The sequence below is a fragment of the Thunnus maccoyii genome, chromosome 3 (genome assembly GCF_910596095.1).
Source record: "Thunnus maccoyii chromosome 3, fThuMac1.1, whole genome shotgun sequence".
Lineage (NCBI taxonomy): Eukaryota > Metazoa > Chordata > Actinopteri > Scombriformes > Scombridae > Thunnus > Thunnus maccoyii.
In genome coordinates, this window is record NC_056535.1 from 5,726,575 (window position 1) to 5,750,810 (window position 24,236).

A 24,236-nucleotide genomic window follows, 5' to 3' on the forward strand; every position below is an offset into this window, starting at 1 on the left:
TTAGCTGAACCTGGGTTCCTTTCCTGGGTTGGATGGAGCGACAGGACACCAACTGGTTCATACCCTCTGGACCTGAAGGTTCAGGATGGGAGCAGTCCTATCACATGTCGGATTAAACTGCAGTCATGTGCTCTGTCCTGTGGAGGTTACACTCCCCATGATGTCTCCAGGAGATAGGATGTGTGTCAAAAGCATTTCTGTATTTGATTTGAGTACTTTTTTTTATTTTTTTTTTATCCTAGTCACATCATTACTGACGCTGGATACATTGTGCAAGAGCCTAAGAGCCAAAGTGGATCAAGAGATTATGGTTTGGTTGAAATTTGATCCATCAGGCTCATCCCACATCCAGCAGTAGCTCTTCTCCTTCCTTTACCCTGACAAGAGTGAATGAGCAGAATATCCTGTGTAATGCAGGAATGCAGCTTATAGCAGAGACCCAGCATGGCTTCACAGAGGGACTGGGGTTAGACGTATGGAAGATTAAGCACTGCAGGCAAAATGTTTCAATGAATTGTTCCAGAAGTCATCTTTAAAGTGTCATGAGATTTATTACTTTATTTGTTAGAGGAAATCAACAAGAATGCCTGCAGCACAAATTCATTCCATACTACACAATATATCATTTAATATTTTATATCATTATCCACAACAATGACTGAATTATCTTTGTAAAATTATGTTTTGGGCACATATATTAAGATGTACAGTATATTATACAGATTATGTGGATTAAACTGTGGTAAAATTATTGTAATGAACAGACAAAAAATAGAGATAAAAGTAATTGTTTTATTTCGGTATACTTTGTGCTTGTATGGTGTTGAGTAGTGAGTTTATAGTGACCTTTATCTTTTGTTTGTGTTCCAGTTGAGTGTGGTGGGGTGACATTGCATAACCACTGATGAGTTAGAAGTCCCCCCTAGGCTTAATGACAAATATATCATTAGAGATACAAAACATATCATCAGAGACATTGATTTAGCGGTGACTGATGAGAAGATGCTGAGAGGATGAGAGGTGAAATCAACAGCAGATGTCCTATTACAGACTAATCCATCAGTTTGACACATTTTTGTACACACGTGGATGTTTGCGGCACTAAAAGCTATGTGAAGACAACCGGAGACAGGACGGATATGTGTACATTTTGGCTTCAAAATAAAAGCAGGGAATGGCTTGACATGGAGAACCAACTGAAACTTTTCAAATGGATATTTCCATTCTTACATAGTGTTTGGTGCACTGTTGTATATGTTGTATATAAAACAAGGATTTTTTTTTTAAATGGATGTGGATGTCTGTTACCCTTGTCGTTGAACAAATTGGTGTATCTACAGAGGATCTGTTTTGTTTTGTTTTGTTTTGTTCTTTTAAAATGAGAATACTTGATAAAATTCGAGTTTCTTCTGCACTGATTTGGTCTGACACTGACATTTCTGTCAAATGTCCTTGTTAGATTTATCATATTTAGTCAACCTCATCCTGTTTTTATTCAGCCAAGTTTTAGTTGGCTAAAAATCTGGGCATTTTAGTCTTAACTATTTTAGTGTAGTTGTAGTCAATGAAAACTGTTCACATTTTAGTCTTTTTAAACCATCAGATTATAATGAACATTTCAGTCAGTCTAATCTAGCAGGAAGCAATCATTTTTTGTCATTTTAGTCAAATTTATTTCACATAAGATGGTATCTTATCATTATCTGATGAAAAACACAGGTTGAATGATTAAGAATGCAGCTTTGCAGGAAGTGTCTGGTCTGATGGGATCAATTTAAGGAATACATTCAGACATGGAGCATGTTCTGATCTGCGTATTTATTCTGAACCAACATGATTCAACAACTGAGGCCCAATAAAACTATTATAAAATAATGAGAGCTGCACAGACAACAATACCATTTGAAACCATTTTTTGGTTGCCCAAAGTACAAACTGATCTTTCTGTTTTGAACATTGGAAATAAAAATAGTTATCCTGATGAAAAGAGTACTATCCTGAAGCTCTTATGAGAGTGGCACTTTGAAATGTCTAACCGGAACTCTCCTAGTCACAGCTGGACGGCGGCTTGCTGAGGCGCTGCGGACGTTTGGAGAGAGAGGGGTTAAACGTTTGGAAAGACGCCGTGCGGGCATATAAACCCCCTCTTCCTCAAACACACCGGCCTCTGCTCGGACTGCGCCGACAGTAATGCCGCCTGTTCCACTTTCTCTGAACCTACACACAGTAACGTTACGGTAACGTTAAGACACGGCGGACCACCGGGGTCTGCCGCTCGTCTCTCGTTTCTCGTTTCTGCCCTTTCCATCTTCACCGCCGCGCCTTCCAGACTGGACATGTGAGGATGTACCACAGGAAGATAAGGAGCAGCAGAGGTCAGCGAGCCGGATCGATGCTCCTATCCGTGATAAAGTAGCTTAGACACCGCGGCGCCGTCAGAAGTAGAAGCGGCCTCTGGTCGCATGAACGCCGGCAGGACTCGGCTCGGCTGCTCGGTCCTTTCCACAGACTCAGGATGAGGAAACCCAAAGTCATTCGGATGGTTTTTGCCTTGAGTCTGGGATGCTTCATCATGGTCATCTTCTACTTCAACAGCAACCTGAGGCCAGGTGAGCAGAAATTTCAGAAAAAAAAAAAAGAAGAAAAAATAGGAAAAATTCAATTAATATTTTAAGATGATCACTACATTATTTATTTTTATTATCTGTTTCACAATATAATGTTCCAGCAAAAACGGTCATCTTGAACTTTATTAAATCCTATTGATATCTATAGAAGTACAACAGCTGTTATATAAACTGACTATTAAGACACACAAGGATGTGAAAACTGAAATCCCATAAAACATAATGTAGTTTTTCTAGTATAATAGTGGACATATATTCGTACACACATGCATTCATTTAAAGCATATTTTGGAAGGTATATGTGTATTTTATGTATTGTGCATAAATCAAAATGAAAGCATATCTAATGTATAGGTTGTCCGTATATGGCCTGTTGGTTTGATGTTGATAGTATACACTGCAGCAGGCCAGCTGGTCCCATTCTGTTTATATAAGCTTTGCTCATGTTATGTCCATGCGTCTTTAATAATCAAACACATTCATCACCTGCTACAGTTTTAAGTGCATGGATGTAGAAAGTTGTTTTGATCTGAATTCACAGCATATTAAAAAGATTTCTGTGTGTTATTGATTCTTTTCATACTGAGCCAACAGTAAGTCCTCCCTCCCAACCGTCATGTCTGTCTCTCTACACTCCCACCCTGTGTCTGTATATAACCCTGTCAACCACAGGTCTGTGTTGAGGAACAATTTAATTACCAAACTGGTTAGTGGAGTGTTTCCTCTGCTACGTGGAGGAAGGCTGGGAGAGGCTGCAGCTGGCTGGTAGCGGGGTTTGGCCCTCGCTGAGATCTGTTTCCACCTCTTCCAGGTCCCCTCTCTGCCACATACAATGGCCTCATTCAGACACGTCCAGCTATATCATGAGCCAAAAAAGCTTATATAGCCCATACTGTAAGGAGCATTTGGGTTTTTAAGAGAGAGTTAGTTAGTTCTGTATGTTTGTGATGTGTGACATGTGGCAAAGACTGTCTCTATGAAAGACGTGCCTCATGTGGAGACCAGGAGGAATCCATATTATCAGACTCCTGAAAAATATTTGGTTGCAATGTGCTGTTACACTGCTAAAGTAAATGTTCGGGACTATTTGAATCTCTTGCATTCAAAGTTAAAGAAAACACCTTGTATCCTATAGATTATTGTACACCAGTTTATGTTTGATGCATTCCAGGAGTGTCTTTGATGTGTCATTTACAGTAGCTTGTTTGATGCCTTTTTCCCTGAATTGTTGTCCTCTGTTTGAAATAGTCCTTTCATACATCTCTTTCTCTGTGATTCTGAGGGAGAAACTAAGTAAAAGTTGATGTTTTTAGACCTCAGTTTAATTGGTCTGCTGTTGTCAACATTTGTCCATTTATCATGTTAAATAAAGATATTTTGACTTATCATAGCAGGTGTAATAAATTACATTAACGATGGCTGCATTCCTTTTGAAGTGTCAGTTTCACTAAGATGGACACTTTAACAGAAACATCGTTAATGTCATTAATTGCACCTGTGCTTTTCCTGCTATGACAAGTCAAAATGTCTGCCGTGACAGAGGGCTATTATGTACCAAAATGAACCCACTCTGAGTGTTGGTCAAACCAGGAAGGGACACAGCAACATTCATTCATGTGTCCTCATGAACTAGTCGGTGCTGGAAGTCTGGTGACTGAGTGACAACTTGCTGGTTCTGAAGTGGCTACTTGCAGCTTGCTAACTTCCAGTTAGCCAACTACCAATTAGTAAGCTGCAGTAGCTAGCTTGTTCGCTAAGTGGACAATAAGCTAGCAGTTAACACAGTTAACTGAAGTTAACATATTTGTACCATCCACTTGTTTGTTATGACTGACTGCAGACCGTGCTGCATGTCTTTCATGGAGCTGATTGGTTTAATGAAATTAGCTGGAGAAACACAGCTATTATTGTAGCTTTCTCCATTTGGGAATTTCTGGTTCTCAGTTTCCTCAAAGGTCAGCTTTGAAGATGGCAAGTCCACTCATGCGATTCCTTCAAACCCTAATTTATACAGGTCCAAAATGTCAGAGTTTCATATGCGAGATCCAGTGCCTCCCAGCTGTAAGGTTTGTGATTTACCTGTTTTTTTACTCACATCTGTATAGATAAGTGACATTTTTAACACCTGGTAGTTACCTTATGTGTACCTGGAGGATTAAAAAGTATAGGGTTGCCCTGGTAGCCTATTGGTTAAGACACATACCGCATAACTGCAGCGTCTGTGGTTTGATTCTGGCCACAGACCTTTACTACATTACCTTGCTCGCCCCGGTTTCCTGCCTCTCTAAACTCTGAACAACTGTCAAAGACTAAAATGTAGGGAAAATTATTGTAAATAGTATATCCACCAGCGGTAAGATTGGTGCCAAATCATCCCAGGCCAACACCAGAATATCTCTCGTGAGAATGTTCAGTTTTGCACAATGTAAACATGGCTTAACATGTCACCCTGGGAGGTTGTTATTAATGTTAAAATCAGCAGCAGTGGCAACAAGTCAGAGTCTGCCGCTGGCCCTACTTCACATGGTGATATATTGCCCATATTCTGCTCATGGGTTAAATTAGATTGTTGTAATGTTTATTTCTGAGGCTTTATACACACAGCACTAAGAAATGTAGCAGTTTAAAATGAATATAAGCACTCTAAAAAAGCATGTGAAGGTCTAAGAGGTTGCCTTTGGTATTTTGGTGTCAAGTAGCTTTAACATACCTGGAATGTATCTCATGTTTCAGCCATTAAACTTGCCTGTCAGGTTTAAATTAATTTAAATTGGTTTCAGATATGCAGCCAGTCTGTCTTATTTGCATTTAGAACACTTTCATCTTCCCTCTTTTGCTCCATCTGGGGTAAAGGTCATATTGTTTTTACAAAGACTATATAAAGCTACAAGAGAGCAACCACATAAGAAAGGAATGCTCTCCCAAGTGAGGGTTACAATGTGAAATTGTCTTGTTTTTGATTTGTACGCTTTTTGACACAGGTTTCACAGCACTAAATTTAGGATAATTACATAGAAGCAGAGTGGCTTCACAGCACATGTTGTGTATGCTGCACAGTCATAGACCAAGTGGACAGAAATAGCAGTTGTGATGTCGGCAAACCTGAGTTTTAAAAATCTCAAAGGAGGTCAGTTTGAGCTGGATATCAGCAGAATTGTCTCAGCACTGGCAGATTTATCACTTTTTTTGAGAACAACATGTTTTTTTTTGACTCTGTCCTGGAAGAAATGACTTGTCATGATTGGCTTTTATTGCAGTGTGTGGTGTCTTTACTACATGGGCAGCTGTGGTTACTCCAAAAGAGATAAACACAGACACCAGAACAAAAGAACATTTATAGACGTAACAATGATTAATTACTTTTATGTGATTAATATGATCATTCTTTCAATTTACATAGGAGTCAACATTTTAATTTGCTGTTAATATTCTTTTTATTTTATCCTTAGTTGTGTCACACCTCGTAAAGTCAGTTTAGATATGAGCTCTACAAACTAATCATTCATTACAATTTGAGATATCACTGCCAACGATGGTTTACAGTCCATGTGATGAATTAATGATATGGACGCGATAAAGAGCTGCACGTGTAATGACAGCTGTTCTACTGTTGGAGAACCTCATCGGTGCAACACAATCAGTGAAGCGATACTTCTTTCCCGTTGGTTTCATTGACAGGTGTACAGACTGGTTGAGCAGGCTGCAAACTGATATGAAAACGGTTGGTTAAGGGTATTTCTTCATCCATTTATAGCTAATTGTGAGAGTGGAAATGAGGCTTGTGCACGTGCGCAGAAAGAATACATATGCATATATCTGGCTTTGTTCATACACACAGTTTTAATCATGAATCTACACAGAGTTTTATGCATCTGGCCCCTGGACTGAAGATGAAGAAGGCTTTGCGGTGCAGAATGGTCTGGAATGTGGTATGTTATATTTTATAGCACTGTCAGGATATTGTCCCGCACATCCCGGTGGACATAAAACTCACTGATTTATATGTCGCCCGTAACATTTACAGATACAGATGTGAGTTGATGGCTATCAGGTACCTACTTCTAGCTATTTAATTACAAGCAGAACCTCAGACTGTGGTTTGGGCCTTGGGGCAGTTGTCATTATCCCTGTACTCCACCTCATACCTTCCTTGTCTGGGCTTGACTTAAGGCCATGAGTCATAAAAATTAACTGTTCAGCACTCCAGCTTCATAGGAACACCTGCAGTGCACTAAACAAATTAGCTCCAGGGTTTCTTTGGACATGGCATTGGAAGTCTTGAGGTTGGAAAGAGTCAGCACATTAGTAGTGCCTGTCCCTAAAACTGTCATAAAGGCTTATGGATGTGACAATTATCCAAAATCCAGAACAAATCATCCACAAAGGAACAGTCCGTGACCCAATATTGATATCCTGATATATGATATCGTGAAGTTGCCAGCTGAAATCAGTTGTGCCTCCAAACTGCTGTCAGATCCTTGGCAATCCAAGGCTCTCTGACGACAGCTCAGGGTGACCCTGCTGTTCCAACTCGTTCTCCTTCAGCCAGCTGTATATTCAGAGCTGCAGGAGCTGATTGCCCAGCAAGCATTTATTTCATTAAGGCCATCTGCTTCAGAGCAGAAATCCCAGAGTGATTAGATTGGGAAGTTTGTTCTTTTTCTGATGATATTGCTCAATAAGACCTCCACTCTATAGAATCCTTTTGTTTTTACTGGAGCCTGTTTGCATGCTAGTGGCAAACAGGCTGGTAGTGACTCCAGAGATGGTGATGGCAAGGTCAACGCTTCTAGCTGAAATATCTTGACAACCATTGAATGCACTGAAATTACATTTTCTACAGACATGCATGGTCCCCAGAGGATGAAATCTACTGACTTTAGTGTTCTCCTGATTTTTCTCCTAGCACCATCGTGAGTTTGGGACTTTTAGTTTTGTGTGAAATGTCTTGACAACTATCGCATGGATCGGTACAAAAGTTAGTACAGATATTCATGGATTCTATGTTATGACTCCTGATGACTTATGTGATCACCTGACTTCTCCTGTGACGTCACCATGAAGTTTATGTTTTTAACGTTTCAGAGTGAAAAGTCTCAACAATTATTGGATGGATTGCCATGAAATTTGGAACGGACGTTTATGTTCCCTTCAGGATGAATTCAACTTTGGTGATCCCCTTACTTTTCATCTACCGCCATTGTCAAGTCAAAATTTCAATTTGTCCAGTACTTTGGTTTATGACCAAATACCTTCCCTATTGCTTTTGCTTTTCCCTGTTTGTCTCTATATTTCCACATTTATTTTCTTATCCTTTCACAGATTTTTTTTTTTTATGGCACTTCTGTGACTCCGTAGCTGTTCAGCGAACAAACATGGAAAGTTACAAAAATGGAACAGTATTCCCTGACCGAAACACATGACACACACGTGACAGTGTAAAATATGAAGGACTTGCAGCAGAGTGTGGCAGGCAATCAACTCTAGTTAATGATTTAAACATTGGAGAGGATCCAGAAGAGCAGAACATCTGGAAACCTAATGCCGAATACATCAGTGCACAGCATTTTATTTCCTGATATATATTTTTTTCATCATCACCCTGTTAGTTTGCAAACGAATATTTGCACTTCCAACTTTTAAATGCAGTAGTGCTGGAACATGCAACTGGATACTAAAATTAACCTTTCAGTGAGCCAGCTGTTTCACCCCACAAATGTACATCAGACCCTTGTTGCCCTGCGTCTCTTAACAGGATCAGAATGATTCATATCTCACATCTGCATACATTCTTCTAAGACTCAATAAACTACACCAGCCACATGCCTCTGCATTTGCACTAACACCCTTTAAACACACACATTTGTGGCCTAAAAGGATCAGACTTTCCCTTGTACAGTGTGTCTCTCAGTAAAGCTGATCTTTGGCAGGAGAGGCCAAGGAGGGGGTGAGGGGGGCCCCAGTTTTCCCAGTGGGACCTAAACACAGAGCTCCGTTTATGGCCTGGACAGGAGGAGCACACATTGGCCTTTCTATATTTTGCATTGCCTAAGCCCTGGGTTCTGTATGAGCGGGGAGGAATGCAGGAGAGAAGGCCCTGCAGTTTTGGGTCTAGACAGGGTTAAACCAACAGGACTTCTGCTTCCCTTTAAATGGTCTTCAGGTGGAGTCAGTGAATCTCTTCAGTCGGTGGAAGAATTTCAACTAACAGCTGAGACAGTGTTTGGAAATGCATAGGATCCCACTCTCTGCATGCTGATATCCAGCTGTTCAGCTTCAACAATTCAAAAACTTTTTATTCCCAGATATTTTGCATCTGTTTTTGAATACAGATAAAAAAAAAAAAAAGGTTGATTCTAAATGTCCTTGCCCACTGATGTGATGCTGCATTAGCAGGGGAGTGATGACACACAATGCACTCTTTCAGCCCATCTCAGCTTGTTGCTGAAACACTCACAGTCTGCCAGGTATTTGCCAGTTCCTAAATTATTTCAGACGTTACCTTCTGCTGACTGAAAAAAAAAGATGTCTTAGGGAGTGGTCATGTAGTAAATGTGTTCCTGAGTCATTGGTAGTTTTCATAAGGAAGTGTAATGTGTTTGGAGAACAGGTCAGATAAATCAGTGTACTGTAGATGAATGCTCCCCTCTCCTCAGTAGCTCACAGCAGAGGACAAAACCTTTATTCGGAAGCAGCAGCTCTGATTCTGTTCATTCCAGCAATAAGACATCATTTTGCATCTTGGCAGACGTGAATCCACTAAGAGAGAGGACGATGATGCATCTGTTGCAAGAATTTGCCTTAACTCCAGTGCAACTCAGACACTGTTATGTCACACTGAATGACAATTATTCACAGTGGTGATCCTGCACCGTTTGGTCCAGTTGAATTAGTCTCTGGTTGGTTTCCCCCTCGGTGAAATTTTTTTGGGCAGATATGAACACAGCAATCATACACAACCGCACCAAGACCCTTTGAGGAAGTGGTCTCAGTCTGGTCACAAACAGATTCTGGAGAGATTTGTTTGTGGCGGGAACATGATCCAACCCCAATCTGACCCACCTACATGTTGTACTCTGCAAGTTTGAGCTGAACAACTCTTGTAGCCAGCCAGGTGCACTTTGCATCCCAAAATGTGGAAATGAAATCAACAGTTGCTAGCAGCTAGCGATCAAGGTCTGAGACTAGCAATTGCCTTCTTGATTTTTGGGGAGATTGGACCTTCTTCAGCAACTTCCTCCTGTGTTTACAACCTCACTCCCATGTGCTTCTGTATGAAAAGAAGCCAAACCAAGCCAAAAACAAAATCATTTTAACAACTCATTCACTGATTCAGACCAGAGAAAACAAACTATTAGTTTGAAAATTAGTCACTTCATGCATCTTGGGCATATTTGATCTCAAAAAGCCAAATGAAAATGCATCCAAGAGGCATTTGAGAATGATCGAAATCACATTGTAGCCAGATGTTGAAAAAGTGAATGTAATCGTTACTCCTCCCAAGTGTAACTACGTCAGTAAGGAGTTTGAGGAGAGAGGGAGAGAGAGAGAGAATTTATCTGCATGGGTAAGGGAGTGGTATAAACAGGAACAGTTTAAGAGAATAACTCCTCATTTGACTTCAGGAAACGCCAAAATTTGAGGATTGAGAGTCGACTAGTCTGTGTTGTCAGAAAACCTGTAATAAAAGCAATGAGCAAACATGGACATTCCAAAAAGGATAATGTGGTTTATGTTGTTTCTTACATAAAGCAGATTTCAGTCCAGCAAACTCAGTTGTTGGAATTTCCTTGAAGGTGCCACCGACTCGTTCACTAAATGGATGGATTACCTGTCTCGAACCAATTAGAAGTGTGTGTATTACAGTATGTCTGGAAGGGGGCATCAATCTGAAAATGTGTGGCACTCTGTGGAAAGCAGTTAGCAGTGATTTTGAGTTGCCCACAGTGTGAGCTGTAGCTGGTGGGTAATTTTATACAAACCAGAGTTATGGTCCTTTAACACTGATAATTCAGTATAAAATTTCACTTTTGAGATCTGCTTTGTATCCGTCATGCATTCAATTCTTCCTCACAGTTTGCTCTTTGCTACACACTGAGCTCTGTACATGTGTCGCTGGCTGGCTCCACCATGAGTGTGTCACTGGGTTTACAGCTCATAAGCTGCTTGGCACCCATGACCGGTCCGATCACACCATAGTGTGGAAAGAGGTGCAAACACACACACACACACACACACAAACAAACAAAGACAGACAGACAGACATGGTTACTCACCTGAGGCCTGCACTAAGACGCAGGATTTGGGGTTAGCGAGGTAACTTCAGGTTTAATTTTGGGTTTTCAGGGGTACGACGTTCACTTCTTACTGGGCGACATCGCCATGGCAACTCATGCTGAACAGCTAACCTGCTCCAGAGCAGGTTAACTTCAGAGGATTGGATCACAACCTGTCAGTACTGCAACCACTGACCAATGAGATCACTGGAAAAAAACACGTGGACAAAAGTCCTGAGTTTACAATAAAGTGATGAGTAAAAAAGAGCGATGTATATTTTTATAGGTCAGTAGAAAGATTTTATTGTTCCAGACTTTCTATTCCCACTCTGGTTTTAAAACAGAGCTTCTAACAAACAAAGAGATTGTTAACAACATTAAAAGCATAATGATGATTTTAGCTGCATTTTAACTGTGCAAAGTTGATTTTATGTGGATGATTTTACACTCTGATTCCATCACCGCAGCTCAGAATAACATCAGACAACTGTTTGATGAGAAGTGGAAATAAAAATAAAAGATTGTCATTTATTAGAAAAAGAAATCCACACGCGGCTCAAATGATTATAAATGCAACATTTCTGTCAGATAGACCTCATCAGTGGTTAACTACTTTTCCACTCTTGCTTTGGTAGCAGAAACAGTCTGACATTACATTTAAGTTAATTTCTGTGACATATTCAGAACGGTTTCTTCATCATCCATCTGAATAGCAAAAAATACTCAATCTATTGTTAAGTCATATATAATAATACCTGGATGTATTTTAAATCTTATCCCACTTTTAATATGTAAGTATGTTATTTCTAGTGTTTCTACATCTTCTATTGTATGATTACAGGCTCGTTTACATTTCACTTCATTGAATATGACCTTTTGTCGTCCCTAAAACAGGTTTTCTGCAGGTACTTTGTATCACCGTTTCATCTCATATCATATTCAGTACTTCATTCATGATTCTGATGATGTCGCTCGTGATTAACAACCCCACCACTTTCACATGAACAAGCTTGTAGCTGGAAAACCCAGAGTGGACTGAACTGGTTGATAACCAGCTTCGTATTACTGGTTATCTGGACAGCTGATGTTAGTCACACTGAAACCAGATAATGAAAAGATATCCTGGGTATGTTGAACTTGCGTCATAGTAAAAACCTCTGAGTCTCCCTGAGAATTTACTGCCTGTCCGTTGGTCTGTTGTAGCCACTGTAATCATGTAATCGGTCTCACGAATGAATGCTAATTAGCATCAGTTAAACTGTACATGTAAATGTAGTTGCATACAGATGACAAATATTGTCCAAGCAATTCTGAAGCTTAACAAACATAAAATATAGAGAAAATATGGATCATGAAATAAAGCAGTTTGAAAGTATTATACATTTACTTAAATGAATGGCTCCTCTGCATCAGTTTGAATGATGACACTGCTGATGGACAGTCTGAAGATCTATGAACTGAGCAGTTGAAACAAATGTCTTTAACTCAGCACATTGTCTTTGTCACCTGTCCTTGGCGGTTACTGGACTTAATCCTGTCAGACAGAAGGATTTATGAAGAGTTCAGAGATGGAAGTATCTGCTGGGTTTCAGTCCCACTTTTTGATTGAAGATGAAATTAAGTATTTTCATACAGACTTGGCTACTTATATTAGGATTACCAGATTTGTGCAATGTCCAGCGCGCAGATCAACAGAAATCCCTCTCCTATTAAAATAAGTGATCACAAAATTCAATAAAGCTTCAAGAAGTTTATTTATGTCCACATCCATTTGTCTTTGAGCCTGTGTTTTTTTTTTTTTTTTTATAGTTCTCATCAACAGCTGCTACATCTCCCTTTAAATCCCAGTGAAACATTAACATGTAGGATTAATCACCAAATGCTGGAAATGACAGGGTTCTGTTTGCAGATGTTTATTCCAGTGAAAACCATTTTCACAGTTGGCGAGAAAACTGTTATCATTTCGTTGTTTATTCGTTGGCAATACATGTTGATCTCATCTTCAGTAAAGTCTCTGTTGTCCTGTGCGGTTGAAATGTTGCCTTCTTCTGTGATAAAAGCCACATGTTGACGTATGAAGCCAGCTGAGTGTGCCAGTATAACATGATGATTGGTACTTGGTGTACTGCCTCTCTTCCATGTGTATTAAACACACGGAGCAGAACAAGCAAAGTTTCAACAGTGTGAGGTATTTAATGAAGGGACATCAATCAACCTGGAGGCTTTGTTTTTTTGTCCGTTGACCATGGAAGGAGGCAATTTAGTTAAATTAGCGTTTTATTTTTACTGGGTCATTGCTCAGCACTTCACGTTTCAATGAGGACATCTTGTAAAATTCTTTTTTTTTTTTAATTTTTAAATCTTCAGGCAAATATGGAACCTGTAGACAAGATTTGTGGGAATAATTAACACGTTCCCTGTGTCATCAGTCTCATTACAATAAGCAAACAACTGTAAAAAGTTGGTTTAAAAAAAAAAAATCTTGACTAATGATTCAAGCTAACCTGCACGCGAAGACACCTGAATGATAAAAACTGTGAAAAAATGACATATGCAGTAGTGTTTAGGTTTGAGGTGTTATCTAAATGTATAAAGCAGCTGTATCCACAAAGCTACAACACATGTAACACATGGTACACATCCCACTGCTGCTCCTCTCTTTACAACGCAGCTTCCTGTATATTGATTTGACATCGCACACCTGTGGCTGGCAGCCACACAATGTGACGTGTCCAAGGATGAGAAATCCTTCTAAAAATCAAATAAACTGAGCTCCTGTGGAGATGTTCACAGCGCCTTGGCAATTTTTGAAAGACTCCCATTGTTCCAAAGTGTGTCAGTGAGTCAGAGCCTAGTTAATGGACTGTTAATGTGAGTCCGGTGCTCAACTCTGGCTACGCTGACTTCAAATGTAACTACAGAATGTCGAAGAGGAAAATCTGAGAAGCAACAAATAAAACCCTTCCTGTCTCACAAAGATGTGATTTTTTTTTTTTTTTTTTTTTTAAAGGAAAAGTTCATTTTGCTTTTTTCACTCAGAGTTGCATCAGAAGATTGGTACAGCTCTCATATCTGTCTGTTTAAATATGAAGCCACAGCCTGGAGACGGTTGGATTAGCTTAGCATAAAGACTCCTGGAAGTCACTGCACCCAGCCAAGCAATACTCTTGTCATATAAATCTAGAAATTGTCAAATTTTTACACATCAGATTTTGTATGGATTAAACAAACAAGATATAACCTGTTGATTAGTGAGCTTTAGAGGTGCTGTTAGGTGGATTTAGTTACCTTTGTCTCCCAGCTGTAGCTCCATATATAATGGACAGACAAGTGTAGTTACGAAAAAAATCAAACTATTCCTTTAATATAAAATAATGCACAAGAAATTTCTTTTCTTGTCTTCCTTGTTATGTGACATAACAAACAAGATTTTTACCATTAAGATTTTTTTCCAGTGGTCAGTTACAGTCTACAACAACATTCAGAGAGGTCATTGTCGCATTTAGTTTCATTTACATTTAAGGTGAACCAGATTTCAGTAGCTTTAAGTTGCAGTAAAGTTGCCACTGCATTCCATTCCAAAGCTGCAGTGCCACATCTCCTCTACAAGGGGCCACAGATTCACTAAATGATTGTGGCTTCAGGTAGTGAAACTGTGTACTGTGACTCTGACCCTGTGAAGCTGTGTAATGTGATGCCGGGGTGAAAGCTCATCCTTGTAAAACAATAGCTCAAGCTTGTACTCAGCAAGGCTTCTCAATATAACCAGACCTCGTCTGGGACTGTTTCTGCTTCCCTTCAGCCCACACAGTCTGACAAAAGTCACTTTTTAAATATAGAAAATTGTATGTTTTGGACTGCCAGAGCCTTTTTATGTACCATTACAAGAGCAGCGGAGCAGATTAAGCTGCAGCAATAACAAACCAATAAAATTCACATTTGTGTTCCCATGCAGAATTATTTTTGTCTCACAGCATTTCTCCACTTTGCTTTCTATATTTCTCTTGTTTAACATCTCTTTTCTAGTGTTAAAGTATGTTGTATATTTTTACAACCTGTAGACTTGAAAAGTAGGTGGGTGTAAAAAGTTTGTACTTTCATTTTTCTACAGAAGAACAGGTCAGCTTGGATTCATGTCAGTTTGATTTCACTGCATTCAGTGGAAAAAAAGTGACAAAACATCTGTAGAAACTTGTCAAAGCACAGAGGTACTATGCTTTACTTGATATTTTTTTGTGGACTGCTTTGTTAACTTGAATATAAGTGCCATAGTTACAGTTGCTTTAACTCAACATAGTTTTTCCTTTTTTCAGTGCCCCATAAAAAAGCTCTTCCAGTCATATTTCATGACACATGTGTTTTGTTTCCTCAGCCTCGGAGCCAGTTGGTGAAAGAAGCAGCGGGCAGAAGTCAAGGAGGAGTCCTCTACAGACGCTTTATGATGGTGACCAGGTCAGCCCCCCCTTGACCAGGCTGCAGTATTACTTCTTATGAAGACCAAGTCTGAAGCCTTTCTCCACACACTGATAAAGTCTTTATTCAGGCTCATTCATTTATTTTGTTTTTGCAAAACATGCACCTATTTTAGACTGCAGTCATCGTCATTTATGATTTCATGTCTGGCAAAGGCAATGATGGATGGACAGTTTCTGATCCTGTGTGTTGCTACCAGTGAAGCTTGAAGGACAGTGTGAGGAGAAGCCAGAACAATACCTGGCAGACAGCATTAACCACAATAAGCTTGGCCCAGTGTTTAGCGATAAGTAGAGGTTTGATTCTCTGATTTTATGATTTTCCAGCATTGTATAATCTAGGCAGATAGCCCAAGTACAATTTAGATCTCCAGCGGAAATTTTCTAGAAGTGACCATAATTCAAAAGTTTTATTCTATTTCAGAATGGCACGAGACTGGACTATTATATGATGAGGTTTTTCAATGGGGAGAATTCCTCTGTCAGTAGTGATATAGGAGAAGACACAACAAATGATGAACAACAGTAAAAGGCTAAAATAATACTGGAACAGTGTGGATAAAATGTGTAAGATTATGTGCAAATATATCATGCTACTGCTGAAGAAAGCTGCAGAAATATGAAATAAGTTGGATGTAGAGTTGAGAGAGGATATGTAATACACTGTCAGTGTATTCCAGTCACTGGTGTTTACAACAGCATGATATTTAGCTTTAATTGGCAGTATTGACAAAAAAATGCAGGTTGTACTCAGCATCACCTGAAAGGAGAGAAATTGTAATCATACATAGATCATATTTATCTGAACTGTTACGGCTTGCTTAATATGTCATCTGTGTGACACAAACAAAAGTGATTCCTGATGTGGTTTCGGCCTTCCAGCTGAGCTCACTTGGCTCGATAATGTTACCATTTGTACATCTCACAAATTGAAACACATGTTTTTTTTCTTGTTTTTGTGATAAAGGGGTGATCTTAGACAATTACTTCATAATAACAAATAGAGGCTTCAGATCCTGTCTTTCAGATCTGTTATCTGTTATAAACCTCAGTTTTTGGCGTTTCCTGTGGTGGCAGAAATTGTGAATTGTTTCAAAATTACTTCAGAGTTAATGAAGTTTACAACCTTTTTCCATGAGGTTCACATTATTTGGTTTGTCCCGCGTTGCATTCATGGTCAACTGCGTCATTGTTTTTTCCAACTTACCTGTTGGACACTGTCTGCAACATGTGACTTGTTATTCTGAGCTGTTTGAACATTTAGTAATTACATACATCATTAAAGTCTATAACTTCATGGCTGGAGGAAAACTGGAACAAATGGAAACAGTTTCTTCATTGTCAGCTGGTGACCAATTACACAGCTATTAACCATCATTGGTTAGTGGACGTCTAGTCCCAGTGTAGATTACTGTTATTATCCAAATGCTGTGTCTGAGGGGTTTCACGCTGGGAATATTTTCACTTCACAGTGTGAGTGTTCTGGGTTTAAATCTCAGCTCTGGTCTTTTCTGTGATGAGTTTGCATGTTCCTTCTGTGCTCCTGTTATGTTCCCCTGCAGTACAAATGCAGCTCAAGACAAAAGTAGCGAGTGTGAGCACATCCAGTGTAGCTGTAGCTGTTCAAGGCTGAAGTGTTCCTCTGGACCAGATAAATACATAACTACTATCATTATTACTCATGTTAGTGCTGCTGATGTTAATCTGGTGATTTTTATTGTAAGAAAGTTCCTCCTCTAGGTGAAAAGTGAAGCATAATGATTACATGTCCAGCAAACAGATCTGACACTTTGACTGCAAATATATTTATGATAAAGTTCCAAGTAGGGCTGAGACTGACGATTATTTTCATTATCAATTGATCTGTCAGTTATTTTCTCGGTTAATTGATTAGTTGTTTGGTGTATAAAATGTCAGAAATGATGACACATGTCGATCACTGTTTCCCAAAGGCCAAGATGACGTCTTCAAATGTCTTGTTTCGTCCCCACCAACAGTCCACAACCTAAAGATATTCAGTTTACTGTCATAGAGAACTAAAGGAACCAGAAAATATCCACATTTGGGAATCAGATCATTTTTTTTCTTAAAAATGACTTCAAACAACTAATTGATAATAAAAAATAGTTGGCAGTTAATTTAATAGGTGACAACTAATCGATTAATCGACTAATCTTTGCAGCTTTAGTTGTAAGTAAGCATGTGTTAAGGAAGTACAAAAGGGATTTGGGGTTAAATATAACCTACGTTGTAGCCTGTTTCCTAGATTATGTGGATATTTAATGTAAAAATGTAAGTGCTATATAACACACATATGATCAGTTTTCTATCCAAGTACACAAAAGTGTCTTTGCATGTATTTTCGTGTGTGTGTGTGTGTTTATTTCAGAGCCAACAACTGGATGAGCACAATGGACAGTGCAATCGACTGTTCCATCCCTTAGTTACTGTTGCTACGCCTGTCAGACTTTCCATTCTTGCGCCACACATATGCAGTTTACAATGATAACAGAGGCAGATTTATCACTTGGAATTCTTTGTCATTTTTGAGACAACAGGTTGCAGACATCTTTTCAAACACACTGTATAATCCATTATTCACACTTTTTTGCTTTTGTGTTTTTAGTTTTGAAAAGATTTAAAAAAAAAAAAAAAAAAAAAAGACGCCACACTCCAAAAGGCTTTAAATGCAGGGTATTTCTCTTACTACAGCCCTCTGGAGAAACATGTAGAGAAATCCAAATCCTCACTAAATCCCCGGGTTTAGTGAATTGGTGTGATGGGGATTTTTCTTAATTGAGCCACTGGCCCTCAAAATGTCGCTGTGTTGGATATGTTCCACTCCGCCAAGTGAACCTGAGTAGGAACAAGCAGGTATGAGAGATAAATAATAAATGAAATGTCTGCTGTCTGTATCTTAAATCAAAAATCCATCTGAGTTGCACCTCACAGAAATCTCTCCTTAGTAAGTCAGCGACTGATCGCACATCAACCCTGATCTTCTTCACGTCAACCACAGCTGCTTTGATGTTTTTCTCCAGCAGAAAAAAAGGGTCAGACATCTTTGTTGAATTACACTGCTGACATTTATTAAGGAGGATTCATGGATTTGTGCTGGCAGTGTCAGGACGCAGACACTCCACAGATCAGTGACTTTAGAGCTGCGTTTGATTGAGCAAGAGAGGAATTGTGATTACGGAGACGATTTTTATTTATCAGACAACCTCGACCCAAACTATTTAAAGAACTGTAAAACAATAGAGCTGCAGCGATTAGTTGATTAATCTATTAGTTGACAACTGTTTTGATAATAAATCATTTTAGCCATTATTTAAGAAAAAAAGCCAAAATTCTGTTTCCAGCTTCTCAAATGTGAATGTTTTCTGGTTTCTGTGAAAATAAAGTGAATATCTTTTGGTTTGTGTCTGCTGGTTTAGACAAAACAAGACATGCTGAGGATGCTTTGGGAAACAGTGATTGACATTCTCCATTTTCTGACATTTTACAGACCAAACAACTATTCAGTTAATCTTGAAAATAATCAACACATTAATCAATAATGAAAATAATCGTTAGTTGCAGTCCTGTATATATTATGAGTATGAATCTGATGAGCCACCTCAATCCAAACTATTTCAATTACTTCAGGAAATTACATGTGTAAATGATCCAAAGACATCTTAACACATCAACACATCTTGAGTTGGGTTTCTTTTTTGTGTTTTATGTGTGTTTTAATCAATTTTTATTAAAAATCAAGCCAGAAATCCTCATTAGATCACTTTGTAGCATCTGATCGGCTTTTAGATGAAGAGTGTTACATGTTAACACTTTGTGTTTGAGTGTTGATGATGGACAGCTGTCCTCCATGGAACTAACATTACTCCTACCTGTCAGGAAATGTAATAACTGAACACTCAAGGACAAATCAGTGAATAGTGAGTAATAGGATGTGCACAACTGTCCAGCAGTCGTGCCTTTGCACTATATTCTTTCCACCCTGAATTTCTCACATTAGTAACAAATGCAATAGCATGACTGTAAAGGGGATTTTCTCTGATAAACACCCCTGGGTGTGTTACTTTATCTCCCGATGAATCCATACATATTCATCTATGTGAAGGTTGGAGTTGTACTTGGAGACACAATGCTGTAAAAGCAATCCCGTAACAGCTGTTTCTAGTTAAATCTCCCTGTGAGGAGGAGAAGGGAGGTGGACATGCCAGAAAACAAACCAACTCCAGCAGACATCATTAACTTTTAATTGCTTGTGATATTTTCTTTGTTTCCTTCTACTTAAATGCTTCCCCCAACGGGAGGAAGCCACTAAGCCGAAAACTGGCAATGAACAGGATTAATGAGATCAATTTACCCATTTACATATGTAATTGCAGTGTAGGAACGCTTCTGTGTTCTGTTACTCGTGCATGTTGTATTCTTCTGATGTGCAGCAGGTAATTAGGGGAAAAAGTGATGCAAATGGGAGATAATGGCCCGCAGACTGACACTTGACAAAATCTGGAGACCATTGGTTTAATCTTTTGACCAGTGATCAGCAGTTTGGATTAGACTGATAAACAGTATTATGTTATAATGAAGAAACAGTCATAGTGATTTACTTCTTCAAGATCCCTAGTTATTGTTTCTGGAAGCCCAAAATATTTTTAGATAAAACAAATTAGGTAGTCTGTTAGTCTAGAGGAAACTATGGTCTGTAGCCCGAACATCTCGCCTACAGGAAGAAGATCATACACAGTCACAGATTTAGAAAAAACATACATTAAAAATTACATTAACATTATACATTAAAACAACTCTCAGTACTCCAACCAGATAATCTCACCTCAGCTGCTAAACTGGTGTTAAAATTAAAGCTGCATTACTTGATTTTGGCCACTTGGGGTCCGCAGATCAAGCTGTAAACACAACAACAATTATCACCTTATAAAGCTGATATGTTGAATGCATATGCAAACAATTCCCTATTTACTCAACCAGCAGACATGGAGCAACATTAGCATTTATTTGGAGTCATGATTCTGGCCACTTTACAGATGTTGCCAATACTGACTCTCCTTTTAGCTCTGTTTTGGTCTCCACCAACTCCTGAGGAAAATATCTGCCTCTGAGCTAAAAGAGGCTAAAATTCTTTGGCAGTGGGTGATAATTCTCTGTGCGGTCCATCACTATGAATGATCCTCTTCACATTACACATACTCATTTGACTCATTGTTAATGTAAAATATTGACTAGTGCAGCTTTAAAACTTTTCTGTAACAACTGAGAAAGCATATACCTGACTTGAAAAGTACGTTGCCTCACGTGAACCACCTTTCTGCCCTAAAACACCATCTTAATTTATTAATCTAATTTCAAATCATAGTATAAAACAGTCTAGTTAAATCTGGTCTACTTAAACATAAAAAATGCAGTTTTTTGCAACATTTGCCGTGTGCATATTTACCCAACACACTGCGAAGACTTTGGTAATCTCTTGATGACATTTTTGTCTTGTGGTGCATCATGGTGGCTTATCTTAATGTCCTCACAGACAGTACTGAATCATGCATATGGTTCACATGAAGAGATTCAAGTCTGAGATGGAAAGAAAGTGTTGTATATGTACAGTACACAAAATTCTGCGGAGAGGAGGGTCTGTGTTTGGCTCTACAGTCTTTGGCCCGTCCTTGATGCTCCGGTGTCTGCCAGTAAACACAGAGCGCCACACATACTGTCAAACTGAGAGTCTTAGGGCTCCGACCGCTGCAGTGGCGAGCCAAGCTGAGTAAATGAAAGAAGTAAATAAGGCGTTTGTGCCACAAGGAGGCCAAGCTGAACTGGATGACCCGAAATTTTATTAAGGCAGTATGCAGACGGTAGGGGATGGAGCGTGATTAAGACCTCCAGAGGAGTAGTATTTGTAAATATACCTTCTCACTCTCAGAGGACTCAGTATTGGTTATACAGCGCTTGCAGGGCATCTGCTCCACTTGGCTAGCTGTAAAGTTACATATTCTGTTTAACTTTTCTCATTCTGGCCTCCTAGGTTGTATTTACTACAAATATAAATGTTGACATGTCATAAACGCTTTATAAGGTCTGTAGTCGTGCTCATATTTGTGTCGGGACTACAACCGCCAGTGTCTCACTGAGATCACCGCTGTAGTTGAAGTGTTGAACTGTCTTTGGTTGTGAACAAACTGAAGGGTCTTCATGTTAATGCTGAGTTCACTAAAAAGTGTCTCAGGTTCACTCACATCAATAGTTTTATTGTTGTGCGTTGTTATATTTTAATAGCATTTTCCTCATAGTCTCACACTATAAATAATCAACTGGAGAATCATTTAAGGATAATTCCAGTTCATTACATTTTAGGTTTTATTCTCGTGGGTTTGGCCATCCTTTCTTTAAGCTGCTTAGATCTGGTAACACGGCCACATCACTACATTAAAGTCTGATGGGGCAAGAAACACAAGCAGTCAATCCCACAGGTTGTAAACAAGCCAACAGTTTGACCAGATTATTTATTTGGATCCAAAAATGTCAAACTGTTGTCTAATCCAATATATTTAGTGGACAGTGGGCAGGACTTCAACTAGAGCTTCAACTAATGATTATTTTAATATAATCAGAAGATTATTATTTGGTCTATTAAACATCAGAAAATAGTGAAAAATGCTCATCGCAATTTCCCAGTGCAAAACTCCAACATATTCAATTACAAGGAAATAAAACACAAAGTCTTCACATTTAAAATGCTGGCATTAGCTACGTTTGGCATTTCTGCATGAAAAATAACTATTAATCTATTAGCAAAATAGTTGCAGTTAATTTTTGTCTCAGTGGAGTAACTGATTAATTAACTAACTCCAATCATTTCAGATCTAAAGTCAACACTTCCATTTGGAGGTAAAAGCCAAAGCCAACCCAAAAGGCCAATAATAGAAGAAGTAGGTCAGTCTGTAAACTGTGATGGATGTTGGGTAATAATTACACTGTGCTTTGTCTCTTTGTCTCTAAGCTTGGTTTACCTGAGGGTTTGTTTAGAACCTGTTTGTCTGACTGCTGGTGTTTTGTGCCCCATGATCTGATTTAGTACCTTGTAGTGATGTTGCCACATTCCCAGATCACAGCAGTTAACTTGTAAAGTACAATATTATCTCAGCTGATATGAATAATAGCCAAAACTATGAAAGTAAGATCCATGTTGTATAAAGTTGAATGATCCTTTAAAAGTTAAGTGTTAGTGAGAGCTTCTGGTTTTATTACTTATGAATAGTTCCTTTGTTTTAATTCTTCTTTTGTTTTCTCCTGTAGGTTGAGTCAGCAGTGCAGGTGGTCCATCAGGGCCGGCGGGAGTTGTTAGAAGAAGCCTGCCGCTCCTACACCCGCAAACGCAGAGTCCTCATCCCCGAGGACCTGAAACACGTCATCGTGGACGACCAGCACGGCTTGCTGTACTGCTACGTGCCCAAAGTGGCCTGCACCAACTGGAAGCGAGTGCTCATGGTTCTGACGGGCGGCGCCGGGTCCCACCGAGACCCACTGGAGATACCGGCCAACGAGGCCCATGTCCCAGGAAACCTCCGCACCCTGTCAGAGTACTCCACCTCCCAGATCAACCAGCGCCTACGCTCCTACCTGAAGTTCATCTTTGTACGTGAGCCCTTCGAACGGCTTGTATCCGCGTACCGCAACAAGTTCACACGGAGCTACAACACGGCTTTCCATAAACGATACGGCACAAAGATAGTGCGGCGGCACAGGCCGGACCCGCAACCGGAAGCTCTGGAGAGAGGCAACGACGTCTCCTTTGAGGAGTTTGTGTATTACCTTGTAGACCCAGCCACCCAGCGAGAGGAGCCCTTCAACGAGCACTGGGAGCGGGTGCACTCGCTGTGCCACCCCTGCCTCATCCACTACGACGTGGTAGGGAAGTACGAGACGCTGGAGCAGGACTCCCGCTACGTGCTGCAGCTGGCCGGGGTGGAGGACCAGGTCAGCTTCCCCACCTCATCCAAGAGCACCAGAACCACAGGAGACATGGCAGCCCAGTTCTTCCAGAACATCAGCCCCTTCTACCAGAAGAAGCTGTACAATCTCTACCGCATGGACTTCCTGCTCTTTAACTACTCAGTGCCAGCGTACCTCAAGTTTAGATGAGGCTGGAACGTCACTCATCCATGGACTCAACTTGAACTGGAGCCTGGACTCTGTAACAATACAGAGAGATGTTTCTCGCTCTGTAGGCCTTATTACAGACACCACAAATACTGTTTTTAAAAGAAAAAAAGGACCGAAAGATGTATTCTGATTAGAACTCTAAAATACATTCATTATTTTTACAGACACGACATCAGGCTGAAGAACTTCTGTGGAGAGGATCATCTCATCACAAGATGAATGTTGTTGCCCAAAGGAGGCAGATTATATTTTACTGTAAACAGTCAACCAGTCGGTCACTGTTTTGAATATGTGAAATCCCATTTAACTCCTGGTTTCATTTTATTTTTGTCTGTTTCAATTTAATTTGCACGACAAATTTAATCTCTACATCCGGAGGAAGCTACAGTAGCACAACGAAAGTATTAACATTGCATTTGGACAGTGAATGTCTCCAAATGTACAGTATGTGCCTTTGATCGCGGGCCTCATTTTGACCCCGGAGGACAACGACAACTTTTGTAACTGTGACTGTGTTTTATTTTTGTACTGTAGGAAGAGACTGTTATGTAACTATGATATTGTCTTTTATTTATTGTGTTATTTCTGACTCTGCAAAGTCAGACAAACCAAAATAGATATAGTTCCTCTCACAATTTCCGAATAAATGCATTTCAGCAAGAATTTGTTATTGGTTT

General features: G+C 39.5%; 1 protein-coding gene across 1 annotated transcript; it reads left to right on the top strand.

The window, feature by feature from the left end:
* The first annotated feature begins 1,851 nt into the window (after positions 1 to 1,851).
* LOC121894669 (carbohydrate sulfotransferase 11-like) lies at positions 1,852 to 24,222 on the top strand. The gene is made up of 3 exons (XM_042407408.1): positions 1,852 to 2,609; positions 15,276 to 15,355; positions 22,693 to 24,222. The coding sequence occupies exons 1-3, from the start codon at positions 2,516 to 2,518 to the stop codon at positions 23,536 to 23,538; spliced, it is 1,020 nt and encodes a 339-aa protein (XP_042263342.1). The 5' UTR covers positions 1,852 to 2,515; the 3' UTR covers positions 23,539 to 24,222.
* The last annotated feature ends 14 nt before the right edge of the window (positions 24,223 to 24,236 follow it).